This window comes from Oncorhynchus keta, chromosome 9 (genome assembly GCF_023373465.1).
Source record: "Oncorhynchus keta strain PuntledgeMale-10-30-2019 chromosome 9, Oket_V2, whole genome shotgun sequence".
NCBI lineage: Eukaryota > Metazoa > Chordata > Actinopteri > Salmoniformes > Salmonidae > Oncorhynchus > Oncorhynchus keta.
Window position 1 is genome coordinate 40,046,090 of NC_068429.1, and position 22,275 is coordinate 40,068,364.

The 22,275-nt window shown below is 47.7% G+C and overlaps 1 protein-coding gene across 2 annotated transcripts in view; it reads left to right on the forward strand.

Annotated features, from left to right (window-relative positions):
* LOC118388121 (ras-specific guanine nucleotide-releasing factor 2-like) overlaps positions 1-22,275 on the forward strand; it is a 73,635-nt gene that overhangs the window by 48,094 nt on the left and 3,266 nt on the right. Inside the window, exons 3-19 of one of the 2 annotated variants that reach the window (XM_052525851.1) lie at positions 559-706; positions 1,268-1,611; positions 1,728-1,807; positions 1,894-2,087; positions 2,215-2,324; positions 2,629-2,747; positions 3,058-3,221; positions 15,597-15,663; positions 15,787-15,923; positions 16,108-16,190; positions 16,326-16,574; positions 16,852-16,944; positions 17,191-17,735; positions 17,849-18,076; positions 18,175-18,281; positions 18,706-18,818; positions 19,054-19,114. In XM_052525851.1, coding sequence (XP_052381811.1) covers positions 559-706; positions 1,268-1,611; positions 1,728-1,807; positions 1,894-2,087; positions 2,215-2,324; positions 2,629-2,747; positions 3,058-3,221; positions 15,597-15,663; positions 15,787-15,923; positions 16,108-16,190; positions 16,326-16,574; positions 16,852-16,944; positions 17,191-17,735; positions 17,849-18,076; positions 18,175-18,281; positions 18,706-18,818; positions 19,054-19,114 — 2,842 coding nt within the window. The remainder of the gene's footprint in view (positions 1-558; positions 707-1,267; positions 1,612-1,727; positions 1,808-1,893; positions 2,088-2,214; positions 2,325-2,628; positions 2,748-3,057; positions 3,222-15,596; positions 15,664-15,786; positions 15,924-16,107; positions 16,191-16,325; positions 16,575-16,851; positions 16,945-17,190; positions 17,736-17,848; positions 18,077-18,174; positions 18,282-18,705; positions 18,819-19,053; positions 19,115-22,275) is intronic. The other variant, XM_052525852.1, reaches the window with a different exon arrangement.

Sequence of the window (22,275 nt, forward strand, 5' to 3'; positions counted from 1 at the left end):
TCTCTCTCTCTCTCTCTCTCTCTCTCTCTCTCTCTCTCTCTCTCTCTCTCTCTCTCTCTCTCTCTCTCTCTCTCTGTCTCTCTCTCTGTCTCTCTCTCTCTGTCTCTCTCTCTCTCTGTCTCTGTCTCTCTCTGTCTGTCTCTCTCTCTCTCTCTCTCTCTGTCTCTCTCTCTGTCTCTCTCTCTGTCTCTCTCTCTGTCTCTCTCTGTCTCTCTCTCTGTCTCTCTCTGTCTCTCTCTCTCTCTCTCTCTCTGTCTCTGTCTCTCTGTCTCTCTGTCTCTGTCTCTGTCTCTGTCTCTGTCTCTCTCTCTCTCTCTCTCTCTCTCTCTCTCTCTCTCTCTCTCTCTCTCTCTCTCTCTCTCTCTCTCTCTCTCTCTCTCTCTCTCTCTCTCTGCACACTGAGGGATGATGAATACATTTATGCTATGGTGTTTACTTTTAAATGTTTCTCGGTAAGAGAAATAATGAGCATAATGCTTCTGTGGCGTTCCCTGTGCAGAGTGCACCATGTCGGCTGGGTTTAAACTCACCATTCCACACTTACCATTCCACCTGTAGTTACTCTGACATCATCATTGAGCGCGAGGTCCTGATGCAGAAGTACATCCACCTGGTCCAGATCATGGAGACAGAGAAGGTGGCGGCCAACCAGCTACGCACCCAGCTAGAGGACCAGGACACAGAGATAGAGAGGCTGAAAGCAGAGGTACACACACATTTACACGGTCTCTCGCACACTCACGTACACACACACACACACACACACACACACACACACACACACACACACAATCACACACGTGCTCCCTCACACACACACACGGCCACATTGCTCACACACAACAATACACACGCAAATAAAGGTTTCTGTTAGGCAAGGGGGATCTGGCTAGTGTTTGATTTGTGTTGACCGTTGTGTGTTGACCGTTGTGTGTTGACTGTTGTCTGTTGACTGTTGTCTGTTGACTGTTGTGTGTTCACTGTGGACCGTTGTGTGTGGACTGGTGTGTGTTGACTGTGGACTGTTATGTGTGGACTGGTGTGTGTTGTGTGTTGACTGTGGACTGTTGTGTGTTGACTGTTGTCTGTTGACTGTTGTGTGTTCACTGTGGACCGTTGTGTGTGGACTGGTGTGTGTTGACTGTGGACTGTTGTGTGTGGACTGGTGTGTGTTGTCTGTGGACTGTTGTGTGTGGACTGTTGTGTGTTGACTGTGGTCTGTTGTGTATGGACTGGTGTGTGTTGACTGTGGTCTGTGTGCTTCCAGATCGTGCTGTTGAACAAGGCCAAGGAGAGAATGCTGCCTTACCAGACCAACCAGGAGGAGGAGGACCCAGACATTAAAAAGATCAAAAAGGTCCAGAGTTTCATGCGAGGCTGGCTGTGTCGGAGGAAGTGGAAGATCATCGTCCAGGACTACATCTGTTCCCCCCACGCTGAGAACATGAGGAAGAGGAACCACATCGTGTTCAACATGGTGGAGGCCGAGACCGAGTACGTCTGCCAGCTCTCTGTCCTGGTCAACTTCTTCCTCAGACCACTACGTATGGCTGCCAGCTCCAAGAAACCTCCCATCAGCCATGATGACGTCAGCAGCATCTTCCTCAACAGGTAAACACACCGTCTGACCCCCTCCAGAATCAACCCACAGCCCCTACCCCCTAGACACTTGCGAACGGATTGAATAGATGTCATAGCAATATCTTTTTCGTCTTTGTGTCCCTTAGTGAGACCATCATGTTCCTCCATGAGATCTTTCATCAGGGCCTGAAGGCTCGGATAGCCAACTGGCCCACGCTGGTGCTGGGTGAGATATGATGTTGGGTCAAATCTACTCTAGCTAACCTCTACCATTATCCTTGTGTGGGATGTTTTATGTGTCTGTCTCCCCAGCGGACCTGTTTGACATCCTGCTGCCCATGCTGAACATCTACCAGGAGTTTGTGAGGAACCACCAGTACAGCCTGCAGGTGCTGGCCAACTGTAAACAGAACCGGGACTTGGACAAGCTGCTGAAGCAGTATGAGGCGAACGCTGCCTGTGAGGGACGCATGCTGGAGACCTTCCTCACGTACCCCATGTTCCAGGTAGCACGTCTCACACGCGCGCGTGTCCGGACCTCATTAACCTCCGCCCTTTCACCCCTCCTCTTCCACATGTTAGTATACGGCCCAGACCTGACTGACTGACTGACACCTCTCCGTTGTGTTTCAGATCCCTCGTTACATCATCACTCTCCATGAGCTGCTGGCACACACGCCTCATGAGCACGTGGAGCGCAAGAGCCTGGAGTTTGCCAAGTCCAAACTAGAGGAGCTGTCAAAGTGAGGATAACGGAGCTGTAGTGGTTGTGTAGTAGATCATGTAGCCAACAGTGGTTGTGTAGTAGATCATGTAGCCAACAGTAGTTGTGTGGTAGGTAATGTAGTTAGCAGTGGCTGTGTAGTAGGTAATGTAGTTAACAGTGATTGTGTGGTAGATAATGTAGTTAACAGTGGTTGTGGTAGATAATGTAGTTAACAGCGGGTGTGCGGTGGATAATGTAGCTAATGGTGGTTGTGTGGTGGATAATGTAGTTAACAGTGGTTGTGTTGTGGATAATGTAGCTAATGGTGGTTGTGTTGTCAGGATGATGCATGATGAGGTGAGCGATACAGAGAACATTCGTAAGAATCTGGCCATCGAGAGAATGATCGTAGAAGGTTGTGACATATTGCTTGATACCAGCCAGACCTTTGTCAGACAGGGTGAGTACACACACACACACACACACACACACACACACACACACACACACACACACACACACACACACACACACACACACACACACACACACACACACACACACACAAATACTGTACAAATGCACTCACACACACACACACACACACACACACACACACACACACACACACACACACCAGCCAGAATCCCGAGCATTATAAGATGGCTACTGGTAACTGTCATCAGTAGTACAGTATGTGTAGCCTAGGTTTTTTGTTTTTTCCCCCTCCCACCAAACTCACACACACACACACACTCTCTACCCATCAGGCTCTCTGATCCAGCTCCCATCCAGCAGTGAACGGGGCATGCTCAGTAAGGTCCGTCTGGGCTCTCTGTCCCTCAGGAAGGAAGGAGAACGACAGTGCTTCCTATTTACGAAACACTTCCTTGTCTGCACACGCACCTCCGGGGGAAAGCTGCACCTGCTCAAGGTGAGAGTCAAACACACACACAGACACATTATGCATGTACAGATGTCCGATCTTAATTTGATCACTGTTTTGTCGCGTGAAATTTTCCTGCGCAACCGGGACTTAAAATGAGTCTCATGATTCAGATGCTTTCACAAAAACGTATTCAGGGGGCAGTCGAGTCATTCAGACCAGCGCCAGCTATCAAAATCATATTCTGTCTCTGACTTTGCTCATAGGCTCAAGCTAGACAATGTCCTACTGCTACTGTAAGCCTATAGGTCCTATCACCCCCACATTCAAATGGACTCATCTGAAATGTATCCATACACGTGTCCAGTAGGCCTATAGATGTATTTATTTTATCAGCATCAATTAGATTGAGCAATAAAAGTCCCACTTTTATTCCATAGGCTTAGATCCGCACTGTGCAGCTGTTATTCCATAGGCTTAGATCCGCACTGTGCAGCTGTTATTCCATAGGCTTAGATCCGCACTGTGCAGCTGTTATTCCATAGGCTTAGATCCGCACTGTGCAGCTGTTATTCCATAGGCTGGGATCCGCACTGTGCAGCTGTTATTCCATAGGCTTAGATCCGCACTGTGCAGCTGTTATTCCATAGGCTTGGATCTGCACTGTGCAGCTGTTATTCCATAGGCTTAGATCCGCACTGTGCAGCTGTTATTCCATAGGCTTAGATCTGCACTGTGCAGTTGTTATTCCATAGGCTTAGATCCGCACTGTGCAGCTGTTATTCTATAGGCTTAGATCCGCACTGTGCAGCTGTTATTCCATAGGCTTAGATCCGCACTGTGCAGCTGTTATTCCATAGGCTGGGATCCGCACTGTGCAGCTGTTATTCCATAGGCTTAGATCCGCACTGTGCAGCTGTTATTCCATAGGCTGGGATCCGCACTGTGCAGCTGTTATTCCATAGGCTTAGATCCGCACTGTGCAGCTGTTATTCCATAGGCTTAGATCCGCACTGTGCAGCTGTTATTCCATAGGCTGGGATCCGCACTGTGCAGCTGTTATTCCATAGGCTTAGATCCGCACTGTGCAGCTGTTATTCCATAGGCTGGGATCTGCACTGTGCAGCTGTTATTCCATAGGCTTAGATCCGCACTGTGCAGCTGTTATTCCATAGGCTTAGATCCGCACTGTGCAGCTGTTATTCCATAGGCTGGGATCCGCACTGTGCAGCTGTTATTCCATAGGCTTAGATCCGCACTGTGCAGCTGTTATTCCATAGGCTTAGATCCGCACTGTGCAGCTGTTATTCCATAGGCTTAGATCCGCACTGTGCAGCTGTTGCAAGAGCACATTTTTCACTGGCTGTCCACTGGTTTCAAAAGCAATGATTGATAGGCAGTGTAAATGTCTTGAATTCAACCATTATTGGGTTCAAATACACATTTAGATTTGTGAACAGCCACCCACAACAACCCCATTCCTTAAGGCGCAAATAGCTAAATGAGAGAGCAGCGGTATGATTGACATCAATGCGCTATGTAGATATAAATAATAAGTGATATCCGTATCGCTGTACACTACACCACTGCTGTCATCCTGACATCCAAGCGTTTATTCAAGTTGGATAATCTTTGGATGCCGACAGCAGTCGCCCATTGGAAGACATAGCTTAGATTGTAGCCTACAAAAGCCTATTCCTGCTCTTTACCGCGATCCATCAAACACATTTGGTGTGTCATCATAGTGGTCTCTGACTTGTGGTCAGACTCGCTCAGGTGGAACAAACTTGAACTTGCACCTTTTTTCAATGCTGATTTGAATGTCATTGAGAAAAGTATCCCCTAAAAATGTGCAAACATCCTTTCTGAATTTAAAAGTCATCCTCGGAGTTATCATCTAGTTTTTCAAAAGTATCTCTAATCTGATTACAGTATTTTTGCTGTTAATGTAATGGATTACAGTTACCGTTTTTTTGCAATTATTACATGTAACGGATTACATGTAATCTATTTCTCCCCAACCCTGATAGGCTACACCTAAACTATAGCCTACATAGGCCTGTAATATCAGATGTAATGACAAGATGTAAAAGCAGGCAAAAAAAAACTTGGCCCATGATTTTTGAAATCTACAGTGTATTATCAAAAAACTAAAAACATTTCAATGTTTATCACGAACGTGAGGTTATGAATCAACTGTCAAAATGTAGTTCAATCATGGCCTGGAGCAGTCTAGTTGTTAGGACCGCTGCTTTATAATACCAACATGTCTGTAATACCAACATGTTTCAAATAGACCACCACAGTCCCTGTGCCCAAGAACACTAAGGTAACCTGCCTAAATGACTACCGACCTGTAGCACTCTGTAGCCATGAAGTGCTTTGAAAGGCTGGTCATGGCTCATATCAACACCATTATCCCAGAGACCCTAGACCCACTCCAATTTGCAAACCGCTCCAACAGATCCACAGATGATGCAATCTCTATTGCACTCCACACTGCCCTTTCCCACCTGGACAAAAGGAACACCTATGTGAGAATTCTGTTCATTGACTACAGCTCAGCGTTCAACACCACAGTCCCCACAAAGCTCATCACTAAGCTAAGGACCCTGGGACTAAACACCTCGCTCTGCAACTGGAACGTGGACTTCCTGATGTGGCACCTCCAGGTGGTAAGGGTAGGTAACAACACATCCGCCACTCTGATCCTTAACACAGGGGCCCCTCAGGGGTGCGTGCACGGTCCCCTCCTGTACTCCCTGTTCACTCATGACTGCATGGCCAGGCAAGACTCCAACACCATCATTAAGTTTGCCGATGACACAATAGTGGTAGGCCTTATCACCAACAACGAGACAGCCTATAGGGAGGAGGTCAGAGACCTGACCGTGTGGTGCAAGGACAACAACCTCTCCCTCAACGTGATCAAGACAAAGGAGATGATTGTGGACTACAGGAAAAGGAGGACAGAGCACGCCCCCATTCTCATCGACGGGACTGCAGTGGAGTAGGTTGAGAACTTCAAGTTCCTTGGTGTCCACATCACCAACAAAACTATCATGGCCCTCAGGAGACGGAAAAGATTTGGCATGGATCTTCAAATCCTCAAAGGTTCTACAGCTGCACCATCGAGAAGCGCTCCAGCAAGCGATACCGGAGCGCCAAGTCTAGGTCCAAAAGGCTTCTTAACAGCTTCTAGCCTCAAGCCATAAGACTCCTGAACAGCTAATCAAAGGGCTACCCAGACACATCTTTTACACAGCTGCTACCCTCTGTTTATTAACTACACATGGTCACTTTAACTCTACCTACATGTACATATTACCTCAATTACCTCGACTAACCGGTGCCCCCGCACATTGACTCTGTACCGGTACCCCCTGTATATAGCCTCCACATTGACTCTGTACCGGTACCCCCTGTATATAGCCTCCACATTGACTCTGTACCGGTACCCCCTGTATATAGCCTCCACATTGACTCTGTACCGGTACCCCCTGTATATAGCCTCCACATTGACTCTGCACCGGTACCCCCTGTATATAGCCTCCACATTGACTCTGCACCGGTACCCCCTGTATATAGCCTCCACATTGACTCTGTACCGGTACCCCCTGTATATAGCCTCCACATTGACTCTGCACCGGTACCCCCTGTATATAGCCTCCACATTGACTCTGTACCGGTACCCCCTGTATATAGCCTCCACATTGACTCTGTACCGGTACCCCCTGTATATAGCCTCCACATTGACTCTGTACCGGTACCCCCTGTATATAGCCTCCACATTGACTCTGTACCGGTACCCCTGTATATAGCCTCCACATTGACTCTGTACCGGTACCCCCTGTATATAGCCTCCACATTGACTCTGTACCGGTACCCCCTGTATATAGCCTCCACATTGACTCTGTACCGGTACCCATTTACATTTACATTTAAGTCATTTAGCAGACGCTCTTATCCAGAGCGACTTACAAATTGGTGCATACACCTTAAGACATCCAGTGGAACAGCCACTTTACAATAGTGCATCTAAATCTTTTTAGGGGGGTGAGAAGGATTACTTACCCTATCCTAGGTATTCCTTGAAGAGGTGGGGTTTCAGGTGTCTCCGGAAGGTGGTGATTGACTCCGCTGTCCTGGCGTCGTGAGGGAGTTTGTTCCACCATTGGGGGCCAGAGCAGCGAACAGTTTTGACTGGGCTGAGCGGGAACTGTACTTCCTCAGTGGTAGGGAGGCGAGCAGGCCAGAGGTGGATGAACGCAGTGCCCTTGTTTGGGTGTAGGGCCTGATCAGAGCCTGGAGGTACTGAGGTGCCGTTCCCCTCACAGCTCCGTAGGCAAGCACCATGGTCTTGTAGCGGATGCGAGCTTCAACTGGAAGCCAGTGGAGAGAGCGGAGGAGCGGGGTGACGTGAGAGAACTTGGGAAGGTTGAACACCAGACGGGCTGCGGCGTTCTGGATGAGTTGTAGGGGTTTAATGGCACAGGCAGGGAGCCCAGCCAACAGCGAGTTGCAGTAATCAAGACGGGAGATGACAAGTGCCTGGATTAGGACCTGCGCCGCTTCCTGTGTGAGGCAGGGTCGTACTCTGCGGATGTTGTAGAGCATGAACCTACAGGAACGGGACACCGCCTTGATGTTAGTTGAGAACGACAGGGTGTTGTCCAGGATCACGCCAAGGTTCTTAGCGCTCTGGGAGGAGGACACAATGGAGTTGTCAACCGTGATGGCGAGATCATGGAACGGGCAGTCCTTCCCGGGAGGAAGAGGAGCTCCGTCTTGCTGAGGTTCAGCTTGAGGTGGTGATCCGTCATCCACACTGATATGTCTGCCAGACATGCAGAGATGCGATTCGCCACCTGGTCATCAGAAGGGGGAAAGGAGAAGATTAATTGTGTGTCGTCTGCATAGCAATGATAGGAGAGACCATGTGAGGTTATGACAGAGCCAAGTGACTTGGTGTATAGCGAGAATAAGAGAGGGCCTAGAACAGAGCCCTGGGGGACACCAGTGGTGAGAGCGCGTGGTGAGGAGACAGATTCTCGCCACGCCACCTGGTAGGAGCGACCTGTCAGGTAGGACGCAATCCAAGCGTGGGCCGCGCCGGAGATGCCCAACTCGGAGAGGGTGGAGAGGAGGATCTGATGGTTCACAGTATCGAAGGCAGCCGATAGGTCTAGAAGGATGAGAGCAGAGGAGAGAGAGTTAGCTTTAGCAGTGCAGAGCGCCTCCGTGATACAGAGAAGAGCAGTCTCAGTTGAATGACTAGTCTTGAAACCTGACTGATTTGGATCAAGAAGGTCATTCTGAGAGAGATAGCGGTAGAGCTGGCCAAGGACGGCACGCTCAAGAGTTTTGGAGAGAAAAGAGAGAAGGGATACTGGTCTGTAGTTGTTGACGTCGGAGGGATCGAGTGTAGGTTTTTTCAGAAGGGGTGCAACTCTCGCTCTCTTGAAGACGGAAGGGACGTAGCCAGCGGTCAGGGATGAGTTGATGAGCGAGGTGAGGTAAGGGAGAAGGTCTCCGGAAATGGTCTGGAGAAGAGAGGAGGGGATAGGGTCAAGCGGGCAGGTTGTTGGGCGGCCGGCCGTCACAAGACGCGAGATTTCATCTGGAGAGAGAGGGGAGAAAGAGGTCAGAGCATAGGGTAGGGCAGTGTGAGCAGAACCAGCGGTGTCGTTTGACTTAGCAAACGAGGATCGGATGTCGTCGACCTTCTTTTCAAAATGGTTGACGAAGTCATCTGCAGAGAGGGAGGAGGGGGGATTCAGGAGGGAGGAGAAGGTGGCAAAGAGCTTCCTAGGGTTAGAGGCAGATGCTTGGAATTTAGAATGGTAGAAAGTGGCTTTAGCAGCAGAGACAGAGGAGGAAAATGTAGAAAGGAGGGAGTGAAAGGATGCCAGGTCCGCAGGGAGGCGAGTTTTCCTCCATTTCCGCTCGGCTGCCCGGAGCCCTGTTCTGTGAGCTCGCAATGAGTCGTCGAGCCACGGAGCGGGAGGGGAGGACCGAGCCGGCCTGGAGGATAGGGGACATAGAGAGTCAAAGGATGCAGAAAGGGAGGAGAGGAGGGTTGAGGAGGCAGAATCAGGAGATAGGTTGGAGAAGGTTTGAGCAGAGGGAAGAGATGATAGGATGGAAGAGGAGAGAGTAGCGGGGGAGAGAGAGCGAAGGTTGGGACGGCGCGATACCATCCGAGTAGGGGCAGCGTGGGAAGTGCTGGATGAGAGCGAGAGGGAAAAGGATACAAGGTAGTGGTCGGAGACTTGGAGGAGTTGCAATGAGGTTAGTGGAAGAACAGCATCTAGTAAAGATGAGGTCAAGCGTATTGCCTGCCTTGTGAGTAGGGGGGAAGGTGAGAGGGTGAGATCAAAAGAGGAGAGGAGTGGAAAGAAGGAGGCAGAGAGGAATGAGTCAAAGGTAGACGTGGGGAGGTTAAAGTCGCCCAGAACTGTGAGAGGTGAGCCGTCCTCAGGAAAGGAGCTTATCAAGGCATCAAGCTCATTGATGAACTCTCCGAGGGAACCTGGAGGGCGATAAATGATAAGGATGTTAAGCTTGAAAGGGCTGGTAACTGTGACGGCATGGAATTCAAAGGAGGCGATAGACAGATGGGTAAGGGGAGAAAGAGAGAAAGACCACTTGGGAGAGATGAGGATCCCGGTGCCACCACCCCGCTGACCAGAAGCTCTCGGGGTGTGTGAGAACACGTGGGCGGACGAGGAGAGAGCAGTAGGAGTAGCAGTGTTATCTGTGGTGATCCATGTTTCCGTCAGTGCCAAGAAGTCGAGGGACTGGAGGGAGGCATAGGCTGAGATGAACTCTGCCTTGTTGGCCGCAGATCGGCAGTTCCAGAGGCTACCGGAGACCTGGAACTCCACGTGGGTCGTACGCGCTGGGACCACCAGATTAGGGTGGCCGCGGCCACGCGGTGTGGAGCGTTTGTATGGTCTGTGCAGAGAGGAGAGAACAGGGATAGACAGACACATAGTTGACAGGCTACAGAAGAGGCTACGCTAATGCAAGGAGATTGGAATGACAAGTGGACTACACGTCTCGAATGTTCAGAAAGTTAAGCTTACGTAGCAAGAATCTTATTGACTAAAATGATTAAAATGATACAGTACTGCTGAAGTAGGCTAGCTGGCAGTAGCTGCGTTGTTGACACTACACTAATCAAGTCGTTCCGTTGAGTGTAATAGTTTCTACAGTGCTACTATTCGGGGCTAGCTGGCTAGCTAGCAGTGTTGTTTACGTTACGTTGCGTTAAAAGAACGACAATAGCTGGCTAGCTAACCTAGAAAATCGCTCTAGACTACACAATTATCTTTGATACAAGGACGGCTATGTAGCTAGCTATGTAGCTAGCTACGATCAAACAAATCAAACCGTTGTACTGTAATGAAATGAAATGAAAATGTGATACTACCTGTGAATGCGACCGGGTTGTTGAATACTATTCAGTAGACGTTGGCTAGCTGTTAGCTGTTAGCTGTTGGCTAGCTAGCAGAGTCTCCTACGTTAAGGACGACAAATAGCTGGCTAGCGAACCTCGGTAAATTAAGATAATCACTCCAAGACTACACACTCTAAACTACACAATTATCTTGGAAACAAAGACAGCTATGTAGCTAGCTAACACTAAACTAATCAAGTCGTTCAGTTGAGTGAATAGCACTACAGTGATGCTAATCTGTGGGCGTTTGCTAGCGTTTGCTAGCGTATGCTAGCTGCTGGGCGAATAGCAGTGAAGGCTACGTTAGGGCGACGAAATACGATAATTATGCCCCCTGTATATAGCCTCCACATTGACTCAGTACCGGTACCCCCTGTATATAACCTCCACATTGACTCTGTACCGGTACCCCCTGTATATAGCCTCCACATTGACTCTGTACCGGTACCCCCTGTATATAGCCTCCACATTGACTCTGTACCGGTACCCCCTGTATATAGCCACCGCATTGACTCTGTACCGGTACCCCTGTATATAGCCTCCACATTGACTCTGTACCGGTGCCCCCTGTATATAGCCTCCACATTGACTCTGTACCGGTACCCCCTGTATATAGCCTCCACATTGACTCTGTACCGGTACCCCCTGTATATAGCCTCCACATTGACTCTGTACCGGTACACCCTGTATATAGCCTCCACATTGACTCTGTACCGGTACCCCCTGTATATAACCTCCACATTGACTCTGTACCGGTACCCCCTGTATATAGCCTCCACACTGACTCTGTACCGGTGCCCCCTGTATATAGCCTCCACACTGACTCTGTACCGGTACCCCCTGTATATAGCCTCCACATTGACTCTGTACCGGTACCCCCTGTATATAACCTCCACATTGACTCAGTACCGGTACCCCCTGTATATAACCTCCACATTGACTCAGTACCGGTACCCCCTGTATATAGCCTCCACATTGACTCAGTACCGGTACCCCCTGTATATAGCCTCCACATTGACTCAGTACCGGTACCCCCTGTATATAGCCTCCACATTGACTCTGTACCGGTACCCCCTGTATATAGCCTCCACATTGACTCTGTACCAGTACCCTCTGTATATAGCCTCCACATTGACTCTGCACCGGTACCCCCCTGTATATAGCCTCCACATTGACTCTGCACCGGTACCCCCTGTATATAGCCTCCACATTGACTCTGTACCGGTACCCCCTGTATATAGCCTCCACATTGACTCTGTACCGGTACCCCCTGTATATAGCCTCCACATTGACTCAGTACCGGTACCCCCTGTATATAGCCTCCACATTGACTCAGTACCGGTACCCCCTGTATATAGCCTCCACATTGACTCTGTACCGGTACCCCCTGTATATAGCCTCCACATTGACTCTGTACCAGTACGCTCTGTATATAGCCTCCACATTGACTCTGCACCGGTACCCCCTGTATATAGCCTCCACATTGACTCTGCACCGGTACCCCCTGTATATAGCCTCCACATTGACTCTGTACCGGTACCCCCTGTATATAGCCTCCACATTGACTCAGTACCGGTACCCCCTGTATATAGCCTCCACATTGACTCTGTACCTGTACCCCCTGTATATAGCCTCCACATTGACTCTGTACCTGTACCCCCTGTATATAGCCTCCACATTGACTCTGTACCGGTACCCCCTGTATATAGCCTCCACATTGACTCTGTACCTGTACCCCCTGTATATAGCCTCCACATTGACTCTGTACCGGTACCCCCTGTATATAACCTCCACATTGACTCTGCACCGGTACCCCCTGTATATAGCCTCCACATTGACTCTGTACCGGTACCCCCTGTATATAGCCTCCACACTGACTCTGTACCGGTACCCCCTGTATATAGCCTCCACATTGACTCTGTACCGGTACCCCCTGTATATAGCCTCGCTATTGTTATTTTACTGCTGCAGTTTAATTATTTTTTACTTTTTTTCCAGATTTTTTTTTAACTTATCCTATTTTTTACTGAACACGTTTTTCTTAACTTCTTAAACCATTGTTGGTTAAGGGCTTGTAAGTAAGCATTTCACTGTATACCGGTTGTATTCGCCACATGTGACAAATAAAATGAGATTTTACATTTAGGCCTACCCTGTCGGCGTGGATTCGATTCCATCCCATACCCTTCTGGCACTAGTTACACATTTCAAATATGGACAGTCCAGGGATATTTTACCCCCGAACTTGATAAGAAATCACCCTACCAGACACTTTTATTAGAAAGACAGATGTATTTAATGGATAACACACTGCAAATAGGAAACTGATAAGAAAAGCAATCTCTCAAAATAAAATAAAGATATTTATCATACAAAAGAGGCCGAACTCCGAGTGATGTTTCAAATGTTTACTCGGCGAAGATGCAACAGTCGAATACATCCGGTACATTCAGTACAGCGCAGTGTTCATTTATACCCTTAGCTCTCACCCCCTCCCTTCCACAAAGATGTACTTCAGATGTATTTGTGCTCCTCCGTGTATTTCACAGTCAGGAGAGGCAATGAGTAACTGAGAGTAGACATTCCTAGTCTACTGCAGTCCGTGAAATCATTGGACTTCTTATGCACAAAGAGCTTCAACCCAACACTACTTTCACTCTCTAAGGATATATCAAAACAATCTGTTCATCCTACCGATATCATCTTTCAGGGCGCGGTAATCAGGTGACCAATAATGGTTGCAATTGAGATCAGCTGTGCGGGTGAATTTAGCACGTATTGATGGTTTAAAAAGACATCAACCGGTGATAATCTAGTGCCATCGATGGTTGCAATAGGTTCCTTGTTATTTGATTATATTCCAATACGTTCTCTAAGCTACCCAATCACATACTGTTTGTGTTCCCCTGCCTGAGTTGATGAGCTGGTTTGGGCCATCAGTTGGTTGATAGATGAAGGCCCGCCGTAGAACGATAAACGTTCTTCCAGTGCTCGCCCACGTTTCATAGATCACCATTACCACACTGTTATGCGCCGGCTACAGTAGCAAAGGCCTGCTGTGCTTACAGTTTGATGCCGGCATTTGAAGTCATCCTTGTTGTGGATTGAAAGCCTGTATTGTGTGGCTTTTAAATGTCCTTTCTTAAAGCTGTCAGGATGTGTATGCGTTTGAGCCTATCCAAAGACTATTTTGTTGAGCTGAGACACGTTTCTTTGATCTGTAAATTATCAGGCTATTCGTTTTACTTCTTGAAAACATTGAAATGAATGCAATAAGCTTGTGAGCCTATAACCTACATTAGGCCATCTAAATAAATGGAAGTCTTTTTTTGTTGTTGTTGCCTACCTTGAAGAGCTAGAACAGTGTTGTAAAGATGGAGAAGATAGGGGGAGGGGGGGTCAAAGGGCAGTGGGCCGGATTCGAACCGTATGTGTGCCAGGGTCAGCGGTTGTAACCCCTGGACCACACAGGCACTGAGGCCACCAATCATCTACTATTTATCTATAATATAACGAAAAATAAGTATATCCCCTACAAATATGCCCGTTAATTATAATCCACATAAGAATTCACACGAGACGCTACTTGAACAGGCGCCCAGTGGACCTGCAGTCTAAGGTACAATGTAGGTACGGTGCTGCATTGTACATAAACACCGCTTCAGCTGCCCCCTGGTGGCGATTCTTAATATTTCTCCAGATATTCAAAGCCTCTTGCTGCAGGATTATTTGTCTCAAATTAAGATGCGACATCTGTACTTTCACGTGGTCAGACACATGCAAACATATACATACGAAATGTGTTGATATACACTACCGGTCAAGAGTTTTCAAACACCTACTTTTTCTTTATTTTGACTATTTTCTACATTGTAGAATAATAGTGAAGACATCTAAACTATGAAATAACACATATGGAATCATGTTGTAACCAAAAAAGTGTTAAATAAATCAAAATATATTTTATACTTGAGATTCTTCAAATAGCCTCCCTTTGCCTTGATGACAGCTTTGCCAACTCCTGGCATTCTCTCAACCAGCTTCATGAGGTAGTCACCTGGAATGCATTTCAATTAACAAGTGTGCCTACTTAAAAGTTCATTTGTGGAATTTCTTTCCTTCCTGGGTTTGAGCCAATCAGTTGTGTTGTGACAAGGTAGGGGGGTATACAGAAGATATCCCTATTTGGTAAAAGACCAAGTTCATTAGTTACCAGCCTCAGAAATTGCAGCCCAAATAAATGCTTCACAGAGACACATCTCAACATCGACTGTTCAGAGAAGATTGTGTGAATCAGGCCTTCGTGGTCGAATTTCTGCAAAGAAACCACTACTAAAGGACACCAATAAGAAGAAGTGACTTGCTTGGGCCAAGAAACACAAGTAAAGGACATTAGACCGGTGGAAATGTGTCCTTTAGTCTGGAGTCCAAATTTAAGATTTTTTTGTTCCAACCGCCGAGTTTTGTGAGACATTTTTTTTTTCAACAGGACAATGACCCAACACACCTCCAGGCTGTGTAAGGGCTATTTTACCAAGAAGGAGAGTGATGGAGTGCTGCATCAGATGACCTGGCCTCCACAATCCCCCGACCTCAACCAATCTCAGCATATGTGGAAACTGTTGCAAAAGCATTTCAGGTGAAGCTGGTTGAGAGAATGCCAAGAGTGTGCAGAGCTGCCATCAAGGAAAAGGGTGGCTATTTGAAGAATCTCAAATATAACATATATTTTGATTTGTTTGACACTTTTTCGGTTACTACATGATTCCATATGTGTCATTTCATAGTTTTGATGCCTTCACTATTATTCTACAATGTAGAAAATAGTACAAATAAAGAAAAACCCTTGAATGACTAGGTGTTCTAAAACGTTTGACCGGTAGTGTAGGTAGTAGAAAACATTTGTATGTCAAGCAGATTTTGACACAGTTGACCTTCCCTCTGCCCTTTGACCCTCACAGCAGGGTGGGGTGTTGTCTCTAATAGAATGTACCCTTGTAGAGGAGCTAGATGCCAACGATGAGGACTGTAAGTATCTTTCATAAAGTAATAAATCAATGAATAAGTCAATTCAATCAATCAATCAATCAATCAATCAATCAATACATCAACAAACGTTTGACCTTGATCCTTCCCACCTCCCTCCTGTAGACAATGCAGGAGGTCAGGGCTTCAACCACCTGGAGTTTAAAATCGTGGTGGAACCCCCTGATGGCCCCGCCTTCTCTGTCGTCCTATTGGCTCCCTCCCGCCAGGAGAAAGCTGCCTGGACCAGTGACATCAGTCAGGTAAACATACCTGGGGATGAGATGCCCAGTTCCAAATTAACTCCTACACCTACTGCTTCTGCAAGTCTCTGCACTGATTTTGAAAGAGGTTCAGCACCATGGACAGTAACATGACTGTCTCTGCCCTCTTGTCTCTCTCTGTCTTTCATTCATTCTGTACCTTTTTCTTTCTCTCTGTCTATAGTGTATAGATAATATCCGCTGTAATGGCCTGATGACCAGCGTATTTGAGGAGAACTCTAAAGTAACTGTGCCGCACATGATCAAGTAAGAGCCCAAATAAAGACTGTATATTCTTTTCCACGTCAGTGAGAGTTGATAATCCCCAGGTTATCCAATCCCCTTTGCCCATCTGGGAGATCACCCAATAGCTGATGATCTTATTGATACTTGTCCCACCAGGTCGGACGCACGGCTGCACAAAGATGATGTGGACATCTGCTTCAGCAAGACGCTCAACTCCTGCAAGGTCCCCCAGATCCGCTACGCCAGCGTGGAGCGGCTGCTGGAGAGACTGACGGACCTGCGCTTCCTCTCTATCGACTTCCTCAACACCTTCCTCCACACGTACAGGATCTTTACTACCGCTGCTGTGGTCATGGACAAACTGGCCGACATATACAAGAAACCTTTTACCTCTATACCGGTCAGGTAGAAAGATATACAGTCTTCTCATGCCACATCACTCCATCACTTCTTCATCCATTCGGTCTCTTCCTCCTTCTATCCTCGTATAATAGACATGCATGCTGACCATCACTCTCTCTGTCTCTTTCCTTCTCTTTCCTCCCCCTCCACTCCACTCCTGGCTTTGTCACTCCTCCCCCTCCTTCCACATCTTTTCCTTCGACACCTCCTCTCCCATGCCATCCTGCCATCTCCTCATCTCCTTCTCTCCTCCACTCCTCCTCTCCTCCTCTCCTCTCAGGGTTCAGTATCACTCCTCCGATCGTCTGTCCATCACGTCTCTCTGTCCTGACTACAGTCTGAAGATCACACGGCTTGCTCTGGACCAAAAAGAGTGACACCCTTTTTTTCCTTCTTTTTTCTCTTACATTCTCCTCGTTTCACTGCCTCTCCATTGACCCTTTCATTGGTTCATTTCACTCATACAGCCTTTCAAACAAAAATACCTTTTCTTCTTGGTTTTAGTTCAGAGGGCTAACATAGATGTTACATAGGTTTCTCATACGACGTAGGAATAATCAAGTGCTTCCTTTTTGTCTTTATCCTCCTCTTCTTCTCCCATCCCTCTGTCCCTCCTCAGGTCTCTGGAGTTGTTCTTTGCCACCAACCAGGGGACGTGGGGAGGCGAGCACCTCAACAACAAATCTCCCCGTCTCTGTCGCAAGTTCTCCTCTCCTCCTCCTCTCACCATCCCCTCCCGCACCTCCTCCCCGGTTCACTCCCGCAAACTCTCCCTCTCCTCGCCGGTCTCCTCCAAGGCAGGGATCCTAGACCTCTCCACCCCTTCCTCCTCTGCTGCTAACTCCCCCACTTCCTCTCACCCTCCCTCCATCTCCTCTCCCCCTCCCAATGCCACCAGGCCCCCTTCAGGGTTTTCCTCCCCTCCTCCCAATGCCACCCGGGCTCCATCTGGGTTCTCGTCCCCCCCTCCCACCTGTACGCGGGCTCCCAGCCTGCCAACAGTCCTGGGGGTCTCCACCTCCCCTCCCACCACCACAAAAGCCCTTCTAGAACTGAGCCGCCCCACCTGTTCACAGGAACCTGTCCCCCCAACGCCGGAAGAGGGAGGAGACATGCCGCGCATCGACGCATTCTGTGGAAAACTCAGACGCAGCATCCGCAGGGGTAGGCTGGCACAAACGTAGACGCACAAACACAGACACACACACACAAACACAGACACACACTCACAAACACAGACACACACTCACTGGGTGCCTGTATATTTTAATTAACAGCTGTTCTGGAGACGGTTTCTCTGGAGAAGTTCCTCCCAGAGTCTAACCCTCAAGTCAGCGAGGACCGAGTCCCCCTGACAGAGTCCCCCTGTCGCTCCCCCTCTACACCCAGACACATGCGATACAGACAGTCTGGAGGTTCCACGGGGGAAAACAATCGTGGTACTATGTCACCAGCCTCAGCCTTCGCTATTGCCACGGCAGCCGCCGGACACGGCAGTTCCCAGGGTAACAGATAACATGAACAATAACAACCGTCTTACCAGCATCATTTACCATTTCACCACAAGTTCTCCTCTCTCTCTCTCTCTCTCTCTCTCTCTCAGGTTTCAATAATAGCGAGAGGACCTGTGACAAGGAGTTTATCATCCGTAGAGCTGCTACCAACAGAGTCCTCAACGTACTGCGTCACTGGGTCTCCAAGCACTCACAGGTCTGAACCACATACACACACAAACACTGCCTGCATACCCCTGTTGTCCTCTGTCCAACTCTCGTGATGTCCAGAGAAATGTCACCCTGCTCCACTGGGGCCCCCTGGTGTCCTGCCCTCTGTAGCAGACAGGACTGTTGCTCTTGAACAAACCCCAGCTCTGACACTACTGTCGTCACCATCTGCTCTGTGGGGCCTGGACACAAATTTACGGGATGGTCAGCCCTCATCTCCTGTGTCCTGGTGTGTAGGTGACCATACATGCTGAAACAGGCTGATGTTGACGCAGAGAGAAGAGGTCAATTTATGCTCTATAATAATTCTGATGTGGAAGGGAGTAAACAATGTACCTGTGAGTTTACAGCATCCTCTGAAGAAATGACTGGGGGAGATCGCTAAGCGTGTGTATTTGTGCGTGTGACAGGACTTTGAGATGAACAGTGAGCTGAAGGTGGGTGTAATGACCCTTCTGGAGGAGGTGCTAAGAGACGCAGACCTGCTGCCTCAAGAGAGGAAAGCCACTGGAAACATTCTAAGGTACACACACGCAAGCTAAAGTACAAGCCCACACACACTCGCAGACACACACACTCACAGACACACACAAACACACACACACACACACATGCTTAAGTACAAGCTCACACACACTCACACACACACACAGTGTGTGGTGTGTGTACCTTAGTATACCGTGTGAGAGTGTGTGTGAGAGTGGGTGTGTGTTTGTGTCATTACATTTGTTATTCATGAGACTCTGCTTGTCTCTCAGTGCCCTTTCTCAAGATGAACAAGAGGATGCTCAACTCAAGATAGAAGACATCCTACATACGGTATGTATAGTTCAATCACACACACAACTACTGCCGAGAATAGATGCTAATTTCATTCGCAGGATATCAAATCCAGTCAAAACAAATTGTATTTGTCACATGCTCCGAATACAACAGGTGTAGGCCTTACAGTGAAATGCTTACTTACGAGCCCCTAACCAACAATGCAGTTTAAAAAAAAATATGGATAAGAATAAGAAATAAAAGTAACAAGTGATTAAAGAGCAGCAGTAAAATAACAATAGCAAGACTATATACAGGGGGTACCGGTACAGAGTCAATGTGCAGGGTTAGTTGAGGTAATATGTACATGTAGGTAGAGTTATTAAAGTGACTATGCGTAGATGATAACAACAGAGAGTAGCAGCACTGTAAAAAAAGGGAGGGGAAATGCAAATAGTCTGGGTAGCCATTTGATTAGATGTTCAGGTTTCTTATAGCTTGGGCGTAGAAGCTGTTTAGAAGCCTCGTGGACCTAGACTTGGCGCTCCGGGTACCGCTTTCCGTGCGGTAGCAGAGAGAACAGTCTACGACTAGGGTGGCTGGAGTCTTTGACAATTTTTAGGGCCTTCCTCTGACACCGCCTGGTATAGAGGTCCTGGATGGCAGGAAGCTTGGCCCCAATGATGTACTGGGCTGTTCGCACTACCCTCTCTAGTGCCTTGTGATCGGAGGCTGAGCAGTTGCCATACCAGGCAGTGATGCAACTCTCGATGGTGCAGCTGTAGAACCTTTTGAGGATCTGAGGACCCATGCCAAATATTTTCAGTCTCCTGAGGGGGAATAGGTTTTGTCGTGCCCTCTTCACAACTGTCTTGGTGTGGTTGGACCGTGTCAATAATCCTTAGCTTATTGATGAACTTTGAGCGCACTATGGTGTTGAACGCTGAGCTGTAGTCAATGAATAGCATTCTCACATAGGTGTTCCTTTTGTCCAGGTGGGAAAGGCCCGTGTAGAGAGTCAAATAGAGTTTACATCATCTGTGGATCTTTTGGGGCAGTATGCAAATCATTTGGGTCAGTATGCAAATTGGAGTGGGTCTAGGGTTAAAACATGTTGGTATTACAGACTCAGACAGGGAGAGGTTGAAAATGTCAGTGAAGACACTTGCTAGTTGGTCAGCGCATGCTCGCAGTGCACTTCCGGGTAATCAGTCTGGCCCCGCGGCCTTGTTAATGTTAACATGTTTTAAGGTCGTACTCACATCGGCTGAGGAGAGCGTGATCACACAGTCTTCCAGAACAGCTGGTGCTCTCATGCATGTTTCAGTGTTACTTGACTCGAGGCGAGCATAGAAGTAGTTTAGCTCGTCTGGTAGGCTCGGGTCACTGGGCAGCTCTCGGCTGTGCTTCCCTTTGTAGTCTGTAATGGTTTGCAGGCCCTGCCACATCAGACGAGCGTCAGAGCTGGTGTTGTACGATTCAATGTTAGTCCTGTATTGACTCTTTGCCTGTTTGAAGGTTTGTCGGAGGGCATAGCAGGATTTCTTATAAGCTTCCGCTCCTTGAAAGCGGCAGTTCTAGCCTTTAGCTCAGTGCGGATGTTGCCTTTAAATCCATGGCTTCTGGTTGGGTCATGTACGTATGGTCACTGTGGGGACGACACCATCGATGCACTTATTGATGAAGCCAATGACTGATGTGGTCTACTCCTCAATGCCATCAGAGGAATCTCCGAACATATTCCAGTCTGTGCAAAACAGTCCTGTAGCTTAGCATCTGCTTCATCTGACCACTTTTTTATTGATCTAGTCACCGGCGCTTCCTGCTTTAATTTTTGTTTGTAAGTAGGAATCAGGAGGATAGAATTATGGTCAGATTTGCCAAATGGAGGGTGAGGGAGAGCTTTGTATGCGTCTCTGTGTGTGGAGTAAAGGTGGTCCAGAGTTTTTTTTTCCTTGCACATTTAACATGCTGATAGAAATTTGGTAAAACATATTTAAGTTTCCCTGCATTAAAGTCCTTGGCTACTAAGAGCGCTGCCTCTGGATTGGCGTTTTCTTGTTTGCTTATGCCGGAATACAGCTCATTCAATGCTGTCTTAGTGCCAGCCTCTGACTGTGGTGGTACAGTATGTAAACAGCTAAGAAAAATACAGATGAAAACTCTCTAGGTAGGTAGTGTGGTCTACAGTTTATCATGAGATACGATACCTCAGGAGAGCAATAGCGCTAGACTTTCTTATATATCGTGCACCACCTGTTATTTACAAAAATACATAGTCCACCGCCCCTTGTCTTACCAGATGCTGCTGTTCTGTCCTGACGGTACATCGTGTAACCAGCCAGCTGTATGTTGATATTGTCGTCGTTCAGCCACGACTCCGTGAAGCATAAGATATTACAGTTTTTAATGTCCCATTGGAAGTTTAATCATCTGCATAGATCATCTATTTTATTGTCCAAAGATTGCACGTTTGCTAGCAGAATGGAAAGAAGTGGGGGTTTGTTCGATCGCCTACGAATTCTCAGAAGGCAGCCCACCCTCCAGCCCCATTTTCTCCGCCTACTCTTCACGCAAATCATGGGGATCTGGGCCTTTTCCCGAGAAAGCAGTATATCGTTCGCATCGGCCTCGTCAGACTCGTTAAAGTAAAAAATGCCTTCTTCTCCGGCGCCATCTTATAACAATATGGTGGTAGAAAGTGTGTTTAGTTATTATTTAGTCAGTAAATGAATGTTGATGTAATTTGGAATGCTGACTTTGGAACAGAGAAGTCCACTGCTCCACTTCATCCTGGTAAGACGTTGTCCAGATACGTAGTCTCGATTTAGACTATTTGAAGTCTTCGCCACAAATAATTAGAACCTACAGTATTAGTTATATTAGTGTGTCTTGTGGTGGAGCATCCCCCTGAAGACCCAACCAATACTTGATGTAAAATACTTTAGAATGCATTTAAAAGTATTTGAGGTGCGCTTGATTTCGATCGGAGATTTCACTTTTGGGAAAACGCCATTGCTTCTAATTTACAGGGGAAATAAATCAAGCTTAGCTCAAGTATTGTAAAGTATTTGTCATGCACTATGTATGTGACCCTGGTTTTAGTCCCCTGTAGAGCCATATTAGTCCACTGTGTCCTTTTATTTAGCGGCTACCTGCCAGGTAGCCTAGCGGTTAGAGTGTTGGGCCGGTAACCGAGAGGTTGCTAGTTTGAGCCG